Source organism: Oncorhynchus tshawytscha, linkage group LG13, assembly GCF_018296145.1.
Source record: "Oncorhynchus tshawytscha isolate Ot180627B linkage group LG13, Otsh_v2.0, whole genome shotgun sequence".
In the NCBI taxonomy this organism is placed as follows: domain Eukaryota; kingdom Metazoa; phylum Chordata; class Actinopteri; order Salmoniformes; family Salmonidae; genus Oncorhynchus; species Oncorhynchus tshawytscha.
In genome coordinates this window covers 443,036-456,366 of record NC_056441.1, presented here as the reverse complement: position 1 = coordinate 456,366, position 13,331 = coordinate 443,036, and the positions used below count along the sequence as shown (strand labels likewise).

The following is a 13,331-nucleotide window of genomic DNA, read 5'->3' as shown; positions in this document are numbered from 1 at the left end:
GTGACCGCACAGCAAACGATACTGCTGCACTAAGTCTGGAACCAACAGGACCCTGAACAGCTTCTACCCCCAAGTCATAAGACTGCTAAACAAGACCGCTAAATAGCTAATCAAATGCCTAGCCGGACTACCTGCATTGACCCTTTTTTCCACGGACTCTATGCACACACACAGTACCAGTCAAAAGTTGACACACCTACTCATTCAAGAGTTTTTCTTTTTACCATTTTCTACATTGTAGAATAGCAATGAAGACATCACAACTATGAAACACATATGGAATCATGAAGTAACAAAAACAAGTGTTAAACAAATCAAAATATACTTTATATTCTTCAAAGTAGCCACCCTTCACCTAGATGACAGCTTTGCACACTCTTGGCATTCTCTCAACCAGCTTAACCTGGAATGCTTTTACATCAGTCTTGAAGGAATTCCCACATATGCTGAGCATTTGTTGTCTGCTTTTCCTTCACTCAGCGGTCCAACTCATCCTAAATCATCTCAACTGGGTTGAGGTTGGGTGATTGTAGAGGCCAGGACATCTGATGCAGCACTCCATCACTCTCCTTCTTGGTCAAATAGCCCTTACACAGCCTGGAGGTGTGTTTTGAGTCATTGTCCTGTTGAAAAACAAATGATAGTCTCACTAAGCCCAAACCAGATGGGATGGTGTATCGCTGCAGAATGTTGTGGTAGCCATGCTGGTTATGTGCCTTGAATTCTAAATAAATCACTGACAGTGTCACCAGCAAAGCACCCCCACACCATCACACCACCTCCTCCATGCTTTACGGTGGGAAATACACATGCGGAGATCATCCGTTCAGCCACACCTCGTCTCACAAAGATACGGCGGTTGGAACCAAAAATCTCAAATTTAGACTCATCAGACCAAAGGACAGATTTCCACAGGTCTAATGTCCATTGCTCGTGTTTCTTGGCCCAAGCAAATCTCTTATTATTGGTGTCCTTTAGTAGTGGTTTCTGATTCATGCAGTCTCCTCTGAACAGTTGATGTTGAGATGTGTCTGTTACTTGAACTCTGTGAAGTATTTATTTGGGCTGCTATTTGGGGCTGGTAACTCTAATGAACTTATCCTCTGCAGCAGAGGTAACTATGGGTCCTCCTTTCCTGTGGCGGTCCTCATGAGCGCCAATGTAATCATTGCGTTTGATGGTTTTTGCGACTGCACTTGAAGAAACTTTCAGAGTTCTTGAAATGTTCCGTATTGACTGACCTTCATGTCTTAAAGTAATGATGGACTGTAGTTTCTCTTTGCTTATTTGAGCTGTTCTTGCCATAATATGGACTTGGTCTTTTACCAAATAGGATTATGTTCTGTATACCAACCCTACCTTGCACAACACAACTGATTGGCTTAAACACATTAAGGAAAGAAATTCCACAAATGAAGTTAAGGCACACCTGTTCATTGAAATGCATTCCAGGTGACTACCTCATGAAGCTGGTTCAGAGAATGCCAAGAGCGTGCAAAGCTGTCATCAAGGCAAAGCTTGGCTACTTTGAAGAATCTCAACTATATTTTGATTTGTTTAACACTTTTTTTTAGTAACTACATGATTCCATGTGTGTTATTTCATGGTTTTAATGTCTTCACTATTATTATTCTACAATGTAGACAATAGTCCAAATAAAGAAACACTTTTGACCAGTCATAAGTTGACACCGACTCATTCAAGGGTTTATCTTCATTTGAACTATTTTCTACATTGTAGAATAGTGAAGACATCAAAACTTTGAAATTACACATATGGAATCATGTAGTTACCAAAAAAGGGTTATAAAATATATTTGGAAGAATGTTTATTTGTGATTCTGAGACATCCAGGTGTTTGTGAAGTATCCCAGATGTCTTATTTTTCAGGTATAGTCACCAGCTAGGTGAATTATAATCAACATGTAGACTAACCACACTGAACTGTTCTGCCCAAACTCAGACTCACCCTCATGGGATGTATATCAGCGTAGGGAGGTTTGCCCTCAGCCATCTCTATAGAGGTGATGCCCAGGGACCAGATGTCTGCCACACAGTTATATCCTATCTCCTGGATGACCTCTGGAGCCATCCAGAACGGAGTCCCGATCACCGTGTTCCGCTTTGCCATCGTGTCCTAGACAGGGACAGAATAATACGAGCATTAGTCTCATCTATATATAGACTTCTGTGATTTACTGCTACAATCACGACAATAAAGTCAAGATAATCTATATATAGACTTCTGTGATTTACTGCTACAATCACGACAATAAAGTCAAGATAATCTATATATAGACTTCTGTGATTTACTGCTACAATCACGACAATAAAGTCAAGATAATCTATATATAGACTTCTGTGATTTACTGCTACAATCACGACAATAAAGTCAAGATAATCTATATATAGACTTCTGTGATTTACTGCTACAATCACTACAAGGATAATAAGAACGCCTGATCAAACTGACACCAGATTACATCGTTAGACAGTCAGAATTCACTTTAGGGAGACAGAGAGAGTTGAAGACAGACATGCAGACACAGACAAGCAGACGCAGACTCAGACAGGCAGACAGACTCAGACAGGCAGACAGACAGACTCAGACAGGCAGACAGACAGACTCAGACAGGCAGACAGACAGACTCAGACAGGCAGACAGACAGACTCAGACAGGCAGACAGACAGACTCAGACAGGCAGACAGACTCAGACAGGCAGACAGACTCAGACAGGCAGACAGACTCAGACAGGCAGACAGACTCAGACAGGCAGACAGACTCAGACAGGCAGACAGACTCAGACAGGCAGACAGACTCAGACAGGCAGACAGACAGGCAGGCAGACTCAGACAGGCAGGCAGACTCAGACAGGCAGGCAGACTCAGACAGGCAGACTCAGACAGGCAGACTCAGACAGGCAGACTCAGACAGGCAGACTCAGACAGGCAGACTCAGACAGGCAGACTCAGACAGGCAGACTCAGACAGGCAGACTCAGACAGGCAGACTCAGACAGGCAGACTCAGACAGGCAGACTCAGACAGGCAGACTCAGACAGGCAGACTCAGACAGGCAGACTCAGACAGGCAGACTCAGACAGGCAGACTCAGACAGGCAGACTCAGACAGGCAGACTCAGACAGGCAGACTCAGACAGGCAGACAGACTCAGACAGGCAGACAGTCTCAGACAGGCAGACTCAGACAGGCAGACTCAGACAGGCAGACACAGACAGGCAGACACAGACAGGCAGACACACACAGGCAGACTCACACAGGCAGACTCACACAGGCAGACTCACACAGGCAGACTCACACAGGCAGACTCACACAGGCAGACTCACACAGGCAGACTCACACAGGCAGACTCACACAGGCAGACTCACACAGGCAGACTCACACAGGCAGACTCACACAGGCAGACTCACACAGGCAGACTCACACAGGCAGACTCACACAGGCAGACTCACACAGGCAGACTCACACAGGCAGACGGGCAGACACAGACAGACTCACACAGGCAGACGGGCAGACACAGACAGGCAGACACAGACAGACGGGTAGACAGACCGTGAGTTGTCCCGCTACTCCAAAGTCAGCCAGTTTGGCATGGCCCTCTGTGTTGAGGAGAATGTTGCCTGCCTTGATGTCTCTGTGGATCTTCCTCATGAAATGCAGATACTCCAGACCTTTCAATGTGGACTTGAGGATGGTGGCTATCTCATCCTCTGTGAGCTTTACAAGAGGAGATGGTATAAATGATTCATTCTGATAATTCAGTAGTCTACGAATACACATTAAAATCACGACCAATGAATGTTAAAAGGTTACCGAAGCACCAAAGGTCATCTTCATTGTCATACGTCGTAAATATACTGACCGTCTTATTGCGTAGTCTGATGATGTCTGAAACAGAGCCGGCTCCACAGTACTCCATCACTATCCACAGGTCTGTGTTCTTAAAGTAGCTGCCATAGTACTTCACCACATAGGGACTGGACAGGAGGAGAGACAGAACAAACAATTATTGATGAAAGGTGAGCAAACAGAGTGTGGGGTACTGGTTATAGTAACAGAGTGTGGGGTACTGGTTATAGTAACAGAGTGTGGGGTACTGGTTATAGTAACAGAGTGTGGGGTACTGGTTATAGTAACAGAGTGTGGGGTACTGGTTATAGTAACAGAGTGTGGGGTACTGGTTATAGTAACAGAGTGTGGGGTACTGGTTATAGTAACAGAGTGTGGGGTACTGGTTATAGTAACAGAGTGTGGGGTACTGGTTATAGTAACAGAGTGTGGGGTACTGGTTATAGTAACAGAGTGTGGGGTACTGGTTATAGTAACAGAGTGTGGGGTACTGGTTATAGTAACAGAGTGTGGGGTACTGGTTATAGTAACAGAGTGTGGGGTACTGGTTATAGTAACAGAGTGTGGGGTACTGGTTATAGTAACAGAGTGTGGGGTACTGGTTATAGTAACAAAGTGTGGGGTACTGGTTATAGTAACAGAGTGTGGGGTACTGGTTATAGTAACAGAGTGTGGGGTACTGGTTATAGTAACAGAGTGTGGGGTACTGGTTATAGTAACAGAGTGTGGGGTACTGGTTATAGTAACAGAGTGTGGGGTACTGGTTATAGTAACAGAGTGTGGGGTACTGGTTATAGTAACAGAGTGTGGGGTACTGGTTATAGTAACGTACTTCCGGCGCCGACAGAGATGGCCGCCTCGCTTCGCGTTCCTAGGAAACTATGCAGTTTTTAGTTTTTTTACGAATTATTTCTTACATTAGTACCCCAGGTCATCTTAGGTTTCATTACATACAGTCGAGAAGAACTACTGAATATAAGATCAGCGTCAACTCACCATCAGTACGACCAAGAATATGTTTTTCGCGACGCGGATCCTGTGTTCTGCCTTACAAACAGGACAACTGAGGGGATCCCATGCAGCGACCCAAAAAAACGACTCCGAAAAAGAGTGAAACGAGGCGGTCTTCTGGTCAGACTCCGGAGACGGGCACACCGTGCACCACTCCCTAGCATTCTTCTTGCCAATGTCCAGTCTCTTGACAACAAGGTTGATGAAATCTGAGCAAGGGTAGCATTCCAGAGGGACATCAGAGACTGTAACGTTCTTTGCTTCACGGAAACATGGCTCACTGGAGAGACGCTATCCGAGGCGGTGGAGCCAACGGGTTTCTCCACGCATCGCGCCGACAGAAACAAACATCTTTCTGGTAAGAAGAGGGGCGGGGGCGTATGCCTTATGGCTAACGTGACATGGTGTGATGAAAGAAACATACAGGAACTCAAATCCTTCTGTTCACCTGAGTTAGAATTCCTCACAATCAAATGTAGACCGCATTATCTACCAAGAGAATTCTCTTCGATTATAATCACAGCCGTATATATCCCCCCCCAAGCAGACACATCGATGGCTCTGAACGAACTTTATTTAACTCTTTGCAAACTGGAAACCATTTATCCGGAGGCTGCATTCATTGTAGCTTGGGATTTTAACAAGGCTAATCTGAAAACAAGACTCCCTAAATTTTATCAGCATATCGATTGCGCAACCAGGGGTGGAAATACCTTGGATCATTGTTACTCTAACTTCCGCGACGCATATAAGGCCCTGCCCCGCCCCCCTTTCGAAAAGCTGACCACGACTCCATTTTGTTGATCCCTGCCTACAGACAGAAACTAAAACAAGAGGATCCCACGCTGAGGTCTGTCCAACGCTGGTCCGACCAAGCTGACTCCACACTCCAAGACTGCTTCCATCACGTGGACTGGGATATGTTTCGTATTGCGTCAGATAACGTTGACTACAGCTCGGCATTCAACACCATAGTACCCTCCAAGCTCATCATCAAGCTCGAGACCCTGGGTCTCGACCCCGCCCTGTGCAACTGGGTACTGGACTTCCTGACGGGCCGCCCCCAGGTGGTGAGGGTAGGCAACAACATCTCCTCCCCGCTGATCCTCAAAACTGGGGCCCCACAAGGGTGCGTTCTGAGCCCTCTCCTGTACTCCCTGTTCACCCACAACTGCGTGGCCACGCACGCCTCCAACTCAATCATCAAGTTTGCGGACGACACAACAGTGGTAGGCTTGATTACCAACAACGACGAGACGGCCCACAGGGAGGAGGTGAGGGCCCTCGGAGTGTGGTGTCAGGAAAATAACCTCACACTTAACGTCAACAAAACTATGGAGATGATTGTGGACTTCAGGAAACAGCAGAGGGAACACCCCCCTATCCACATCGATGGAACAGTAGTGGAGAGGGTAGCAAGTTTTAAGTTCCTCGGCATACACATCACAGACAAACTGAATTGGTCCACTCACACAGACAGCATCGTGAAGAAGGCGCAGCAGCGCCTCTTCAACCTCAGGAGGCTGAAGAAATTTGGCTTGTCACCAAAAGCACTCACAAACTTCTACAGATGCACAATCGAGAGCATCCTGGCGGGCTGTATCACCGCCTGGTACGGCAACTGCTCCGCCCTCAACCGTAAGGCTCTCCAGAGGGTAGTGAGGTCTGCACAACGCATCACCGGGGGCAAACTACCTGCCCTCCAGGACACCTACACCACCCGATGTTACAGGAAGGCCATAAAGATCATCAAGGACATCAACCACCCGAGCCACTGCCTGTTCACCCCGCTATCATCCAGAAGGCGAGGTCAGTACAGGTGCATCAAAGCTGAGACCGAGAGACTGAAAAACAGCTTCTATCTCAAGGCCATCAGACTGTTAAACAGCCACCACTAACATTGAGTGGCTGCTGCCAACACACTGACACTGACTCAACTCCAGCCACTTTAATAATGGGAATTGATGGGAAATGATGTAAATATATCACTAGCCACTTTAAACAATGCTACCTTATATGTTACTTACCCAACATTATTCATCGCATACGTATATACTGTACTCTATATCATCGACTGTATCCTTATGTAATACATGTATCACTAGCCACTTTAACTATGCCACTTTGTTTACATACTCATCTCATATGTATATACTGTACTCGATACCATCTACTGTATCTTGCCTATGCTGCTCCGTACCATCACTCATTCATATATCCTTATGTACATATTCTTTATCCCCTTACACTGTGTATAAGACAGTAGTTTTGGAATTGTTAGTTAGATTACTTGTTGGTTATTACTGCATTGTCGGAACTAGAAGCACAAGCATTTCGCTACACTCGCATTAACATCTGCTAACCATGTGTATGTGACAAATAAAATTTTATTTGATTTGATTTAACAGAGTGTGGGGTAGTGTGTGTGGTACTGGTTATAGTAACAGAGTGTGGGGTACTGGTTATGTGATTGTGGAGGAGGAGACCGTTCTCCTCTCACTAGCCTCTGGAGCCATGCTAGCTCTGCCTGATGAACGTCTGGGCCAGAGAGTCTCTCCTCTCTTACATACAGAATACCTGTCACACTGCTGCATGATGGATATCTCCTTGATGATCTCCTGGAGGTCTGACTCAACAGGCACCTGTTTGATAGCCACCACCTGGCCTGACTCCTTATGGATGGCTTTAAACACACTGCCATAGGACCTGGAGATTAAGAAAGACAGTGGAAATGATGCAGAAAGTACCAAAGACCAGGGCCCAGATTCACAAAACACATGTGAAAACGTAAGCATCTTAAGAAAAAATAAGAAGTTCATGAGATAGTTTGTAAGGGTAATACCTCAACAATATCTTAAGATACATATTAGTGGTTCCATCAGCTGTTTCATAAATAATCTAGTCATTATTATAATGTCAATTTACATGAACATCTATTTTCATTATAAGTGTTATTCAAGTTATAATGCTGTAAGAAAATATATGAATGAATGAATATTCTCACCCTTCACCTAGTTTTTCCAGAAGATCAAAGACCTCCTCCGGTTGTTTTGTGAGACTGTCTTCACTCAGTTTCTTCAGCTTGCTGTGGAGGAAGTTTGAGCATGAACAACAGAAATATAATGGATAGAACAGGCGTCCCTATTCAAGTCAATTATGGCAGACTGGCAGACCCCACACTATAACCAGTACCACACAGTGTACCCATGCCTGGAAGTAAAAGCAGGAAGTGTACCATTCAATCTGCATTGTGATTTGTTGATTAAACAAACAAAAAAATACATTCCATGAGCTACATCAGTTAGCATCATATGAATTAGTATTCTACGTTACCATGACAAATCCAGCATCAGTTTTAAGCGATGTTTAATTAGCATGGAAATGATGGCATCACAACACCAGGCAGCCATTAGAGTGGCTCATTAGTTTTCTCGTCAAATTGCCAGAGTTAAGAGGGTTCAATATCTTTCTATTCATTTCAATTTCTACAGCATGAACATGACTGGCATTGTGGAACTGGGTCTACATGGATTGTAATGTAATTTATGTCAAAGTAGTTAGCTAGCTTTCCAGGCATAAATGTAAACATGACAAGAACATATTATACATTTTCAGACCGTTTCTGTCTAACTAGACAACTAGCCCGCCGGTAACTAACTAGACAACTAGCCCGCCGGTAATTAACTAGACAACTAGTCCGCCGGTAACTAACTAGACAACTAGCCCGCCGGTAACTAACTAGACAACTAGCCCGCCGGTAACTAACTAGACAACTAGTCCGCCGGTAACTAACTAGACAACTAGCCCGCCGGTAACTAACTAGACAACTAGCCCGCCGGTAACTAACTAGACAACTAGCCCGCCGGTAACTAACTAGACAACTAGTCCGCCGGTAACTAACTAGACAACTAGCCCGCCGGTAACTAACTAGACAACTAGCCCGCCGGTAACTAACTAGACAACTAGCCCGCCGGTAACTAACTAGACAACTAGCCCGCCGGTAACTAACTAGACAACTAGCCCGCCGGTAACTAACTAGACAACTAGCCCGCCGGTAACTAACTAGACAACTAGCCCGCCGGTAACTAACTAGACAACTAGCCCGCCGGTAACTAACTAGACAACTAGCCCGCCGGTAACTAACTAGACAACTAGCCCGCCGGTAACTAACTAGACGACTAGCCCGCCGGTAACTAACTAGACAACTAGCCCGCCGGTAACTAACTAGACAACTAGCCCGCCGGTAACTAACTAGACAACTAGCCCGCCGGTAACTAACTAGACAACTAGCCCGCCGGTAACTAACTAGACGACTAGCCCGCCGGTAACTAACTAGACGACTAGCCCGCCGGTAACTAACTAGACAACTAGCCCGCCGGTAACTAACTAGACAACTAGCCCGCCGGTAACTAACTAGACAACTAGCCCGCCGGTAACTAACTAGACAACTAGCCCGCCGGTAACTAACTAGACAACTAGCCCGCCGGTAACTAACTAGACAACTAGCCCGCCGGTAACTAACTAGACAACTAGCCCGCCGGTAACTAACTAGACAACTAGCCCGCCGGTAATTAACTAGACAACTAGCCCGCCGGTAACTAACTAGACAACTAGCCCGCCGGTAACTAACTAGACGACTAGCCCGCCGGTAACTAACTAGACAACTAGCCCGCCGGTAACTAACTAGACAACTAGCCCGCCGGTAACTAACTAGACAACTAGCCCGCCGGTAACTAACTAGACGACTAGCCCGCCGGTAACTAACTAGACAACTAGCCCGCCGGTAACTAACTAGACAACTAGCCCGCCGGTAACTACATTAAGGTAAAGCATAACATGTCTAGTTAGATACCTACAAGTCAAACTTTGATTCATAATGTTGAAGCTAACACTCTAGCTGGCTAGCTTATAAAACATGACAAATATTGTTAGTAAACTTGCTAAATGTGTCTAACTCCCACACACCTTTTGGGCGCTGTCGGCTCCATGCTTTACAACTTCAAATAGTCACCCTTGTTTAAAACGCTAAAATATAACAAATTCAAACTAATATTTGTGATATTTTCTGTTTATGTCGTTGTTTTTAGGCAAGAGGTCCGGTCAGCTGTAGTGTCAAAGGTTTATTCTTCTTTAACTTTTATCGGGGGAATCGCAACCAACTGATGCGCATACAACGCCACCTACTGTACGGGAGTGTGAGGCCACACCACACCGACCACCTCCGACACTTCACCCTGCTTTCACTTCAATTTCTCCTCCTGTCATCAGCTCACTCTGCTTACACTTTCTACCATTCTTCTTTAAACATACCATCTCCCTTTTTTAACCGATTCAAGCGTACCCTCATCCTCCCACTCTCTTAGACCTAGTCATAGTAGTCATAGTGGGCAGAACACGCAAGGATGGGGCAGAGCCATGCACGAGTTAGCCTATTGGCGTGTTCTAGCATATATTTTCATTTTTTCCGTTAGGGAACGCCTGCTCTGTGAAGTGTTCATGTGCAATAACTCTATTTTATTTGATTTAACCTTTATTTAACTAGGCACGTCAGTTAATAACAAATTCTTATTTACAATGATGGACTACCAAAAGACAAACGCAGGAGGCCTTTTGCGTTTGTCTTAAACTTTGGCAAAGGGTGAAATCTACAATACTTAGTCCACTCTGTTTGTAACATATTTTAGTTTTGGGAACAGAAACTGTATTGAGATCAAATGTTTCAACGATGACAACATTTTGTAGAATTCCATCTCATCCCATCTTCCCACACTGCCCGCCACTGGGCTTCTTCTCATCACCATATTTGGTAGTGAGTGGAAACGCCAAACGGATGCTTCACATTTATACATCCGGTAAAATATCTGTCTCGTTGTTCTATCTGTGGCGATATCGTCTTCGGATTTGCAGTGTGTAACGGCGCTTACATGAACCGAACAGCGCCCTCTGCTGTTCTGGATCTGTGAACCTAAAATCATCCAAGTCCCATCGAGAAAAAGTATGGCTTGTGACAAACATAGAAAGACTCCTATGTACCGATTGTTATATTTAATTTGACATCAAACTGCTAGAAAATATATTGAATAAAGCGTCATTGTAAATAAGAATTTGTTCTTTAACTGACTTGCCTAGTTAAATAAAGGTTCAATAAAAAATCAAATCTAGCCAAGCATTGATGGACCAATTACAATGGAGGATTAGGTAACCAATCACGAATCACGTTGTTGCGACGTCCAGTTCGACTACGCACGCTGGCATGAGAGAAACAAAAAACATATTTATCAACTTTCTAAACCGGTAGGCTACCTAAATGACTAATTATTTCAAGTTGAATTGGTTTTAAACACGCGATATATGCATTGATATTTCTCAGTTGTTATGTTGAAGTTAGCCTGCTAACGCTAGCCAGGAAACCATTCATAGCAGGGTAACTAGCTAAGGCTAAACCACAGATACAAGGGGTTAGTTATCATAATATTTGGCTAAATTGCTGTGAGATAATTATGCTTTTGGCTCACTTTGCAAACCTGTTATATGTTAGCTAGTCATTACAATCTCATTTATAAGCCATGCTGGTTCGGCTATTTCAGAAATGTGTCAAATGCCTACACACACACACACACACACACACACTATACACATGTTCACAATTATTTTGTGTGGTAGTACAGGAGTGGCCTGAGGGCATACACTTATTGTGAAATGTATTGTTTTTAAAATTGCATAACTGCCTTAATTTTGCTGCACACCAGGAAGGCAACAGCTAATGGGGATTCATAATACATACAAATACACTCCCAAACGGTACTGACGATGTTTAATCTGATTTTTCTCCAGATTCAAGCATGGACGCTCAAAAAGATGTGCAACCCCCCAAGCAACAGCCTATGATCTACATATGTGGGGGTAATGTCTGCTGTTCTGAAACTAATATTCTATTATACTGTACATGGGGTGCTATTTTTCTAAAAAGCCATGCTTTGTCTTTGTACTGTAACTAAGACTATTAGTAACTTTTCATAACATGCCCCCTCAGTTGTCTACCCTTGTTTTATTCACCCATATCTATACATGTATCTACGTGGTTGATGTACTACTGCAGCTCCTGCCTTATAGAATGCTTACCAGTATGTCTGCTGTAGTAGTGGCTGAAATGTTGTTTTCTCTCCAAACAGAATGCCACACTGAAAATGAAATTAAGGCTCGTGATCCAATCAGATGCAGAGAGTGTGGATACAGAATCATGTACAAGAAGAGAACAAAGAGATGTATCCTTTTAAATAGTGTTTCTGCTGCACTTATTTTCCTGTTCGCTGCTATTTTCCACAGAAAAATCATTGCCGCCAAGCAAAAAAAAAAAAATTTAATGTGAAAATATATTTCTGCTGAGGCACACTTTGAAGATGCTAGAACAGTAGACATTTTACTTTTCCTGTGCAAATGAAATGAGTGATTAATAGAAAACTCTGACAAGCCCATAGTAGAATAGTTGGTCTATTTACCTAGTTGGCTTGTTGTGTGTTCTATGCAAAAGGAATATTCTATTATGGCTCAAGTTATGAGTGCCATAGGGCATTGTGTCAAGAAGCAGTGCGGCTTGGTTGGGTTGTGTTTCAGAGGACACACTGCTCTCCCGAGTCCGTACAGGAGTTGCAGCGATGAGACAAGATTGTCACTACCAATTGGATACCACGAAAAAGGGGTACAATTTTTTTTTTTACATATTTAATTTATTTTATGAGTGCCTTAGGGAATATGGATTCTGACAAGCAGTCAATGAACAACAATTCTTGCAGTCGCAAAAACAAATATCCCCAAAATGTTAAAAGAATTCTAACAAATAATTTTACCAATTTGTTATTGGGCTCATTTCTGGAGGTGGAAATTCTATTTTAGATGGTGTTTGCATAATTTTATTGTCATTCATTTTGGAGTAGAATGACCTTTTAAAAGGTCACCAGAACGGATCTTCGGTCCTTCTACATAATAATTCTAGGATGCACCCAATCATTACTGTACATTATAGAAAATTGCCCTGTGATAGACTAACATCCTGTCCAGGGGGTGTACTTGTACATCAAGCTGACTCACGCTACAAAAACAGGAGATAGGCTCCTGCTCATATTAGCCGTTATGGCTCGCACAAGCCAAGACTCGTGCAAGGCTACTTACTATATGAAATAATATTTTCCATTCTTGTTGCTATTCCTCGACTCCCAGACTCCAGTGGTTGTGTTTGACGCGCGGTGAAGTGGACGACTACAACATTGACTCATTTTTGTTCTGTTAGTTTTTAGTGTGTCACAGTGTTGCACCAAGTCACCAACACTTCATATTCTTTATAGGAAATCCCACAGGCTTGGGAAGCAGTGCCAGTATGGGTGCCCAGTTGGTTGATTATGTTCCTGCAACTGTAATCAATGATAGATATGGTTTATAAAATACATCCTGATTGA

At 43.9% G+C, this 13,331-nt stretch overlaps 2 protein-coding genes across 4 annotated transcripts in view; one reads left to right on the top strand and one right to left on the bottom strand.

The window, feature by feature from the left end:
* Window positions 1-10,011, bottom strand: part of LOC112236591 (serine/threonine-protein kinase 3) — a 35,177-nt gene extending 25,166 nt beyond the window's left edge. For 2 of the 3 annotated variants that reach the window (XR_006078536.1, XM_042295045.1), the window contains exons 1-6: window positions 9,844-10,011; window positions 7,883-7,963; window positions 7,456-7,584; window positions 3,881-3,995; window positions 3,571-3,735; window positions 1,969-2,136 (exon numbers count right to left, since the gene is read on the bottom strand). Coding sequence is in view for 2 of the 3 variants with exons in the window: in XM_042295045.1 (XP_042150979.1) it covers window positions 1,969-2,136; window positions 3,571-3,735; window positions 3,881-3,995; window positions 7,456-7,584; window positions 7,883-7,963; window positions 9,844-9,866 (681 nt within the window). In the remaining variant the exon portion in view is untranslated. The remainder of the gene's footprint in view (window positions 1-1,968; window positions 2,137-3,570; window positions 3,736-3,880; window positions 3,996-7,455; window positions 7,585-7,882; window positions 7,964-9,843) is intronic. The other variant, XM_042295046.1, reaches the window with a different exon arrangement.
* Window positions 10,012-11,040: 1,029 nt separating this feature from the next.
* On the top strand, window positions 11,041-13,331 carry polr2k (RNA polymerase II, I and III subunit K). Its single transcript, XM_024405193.2, has 4 exons — window positions 11,041-11,172; window positions 11,713-11,781; window positions 12,051-12,143; window positions 13,103-13,331. Exons 2-4 carry the CDS (start codon window positions 11,721-11,723, stop codon window positions 13,123-13,125), a joined length of 177 nt encoding a protein of 58 aa, XP_024260961.1. The 5' UTR covers window positions 11,041-11,172; window positions 11,713-11,720; the 3' UTR covers window positions 13,126-13,331.

Excerpts from the sequence above, each read along its gene's own strand:
- polr2k (XM_024405193.2), top strand. The coding sequence starts at position 11,721 with ATGGACGCTCAAAAAGATGTGCAACCCCCCAAGCAACAGCCTATGATC. Across the intron at positions 11,782-12,050 it reads TATGATCTACATATGTGGGG|AATGCCACACTGAAAATGAA; the intron begins GTAATGTCTGCT and ends CTCTCCAAACAG. Across the intron at positions 12,144-13,102 it reads CAAGAAGAGAACAAAGAGAT|TGGTTGTGTTTGACGCGCGG; the intron begins GTATCCTTTTAA and ends CCCAGACTCCAG.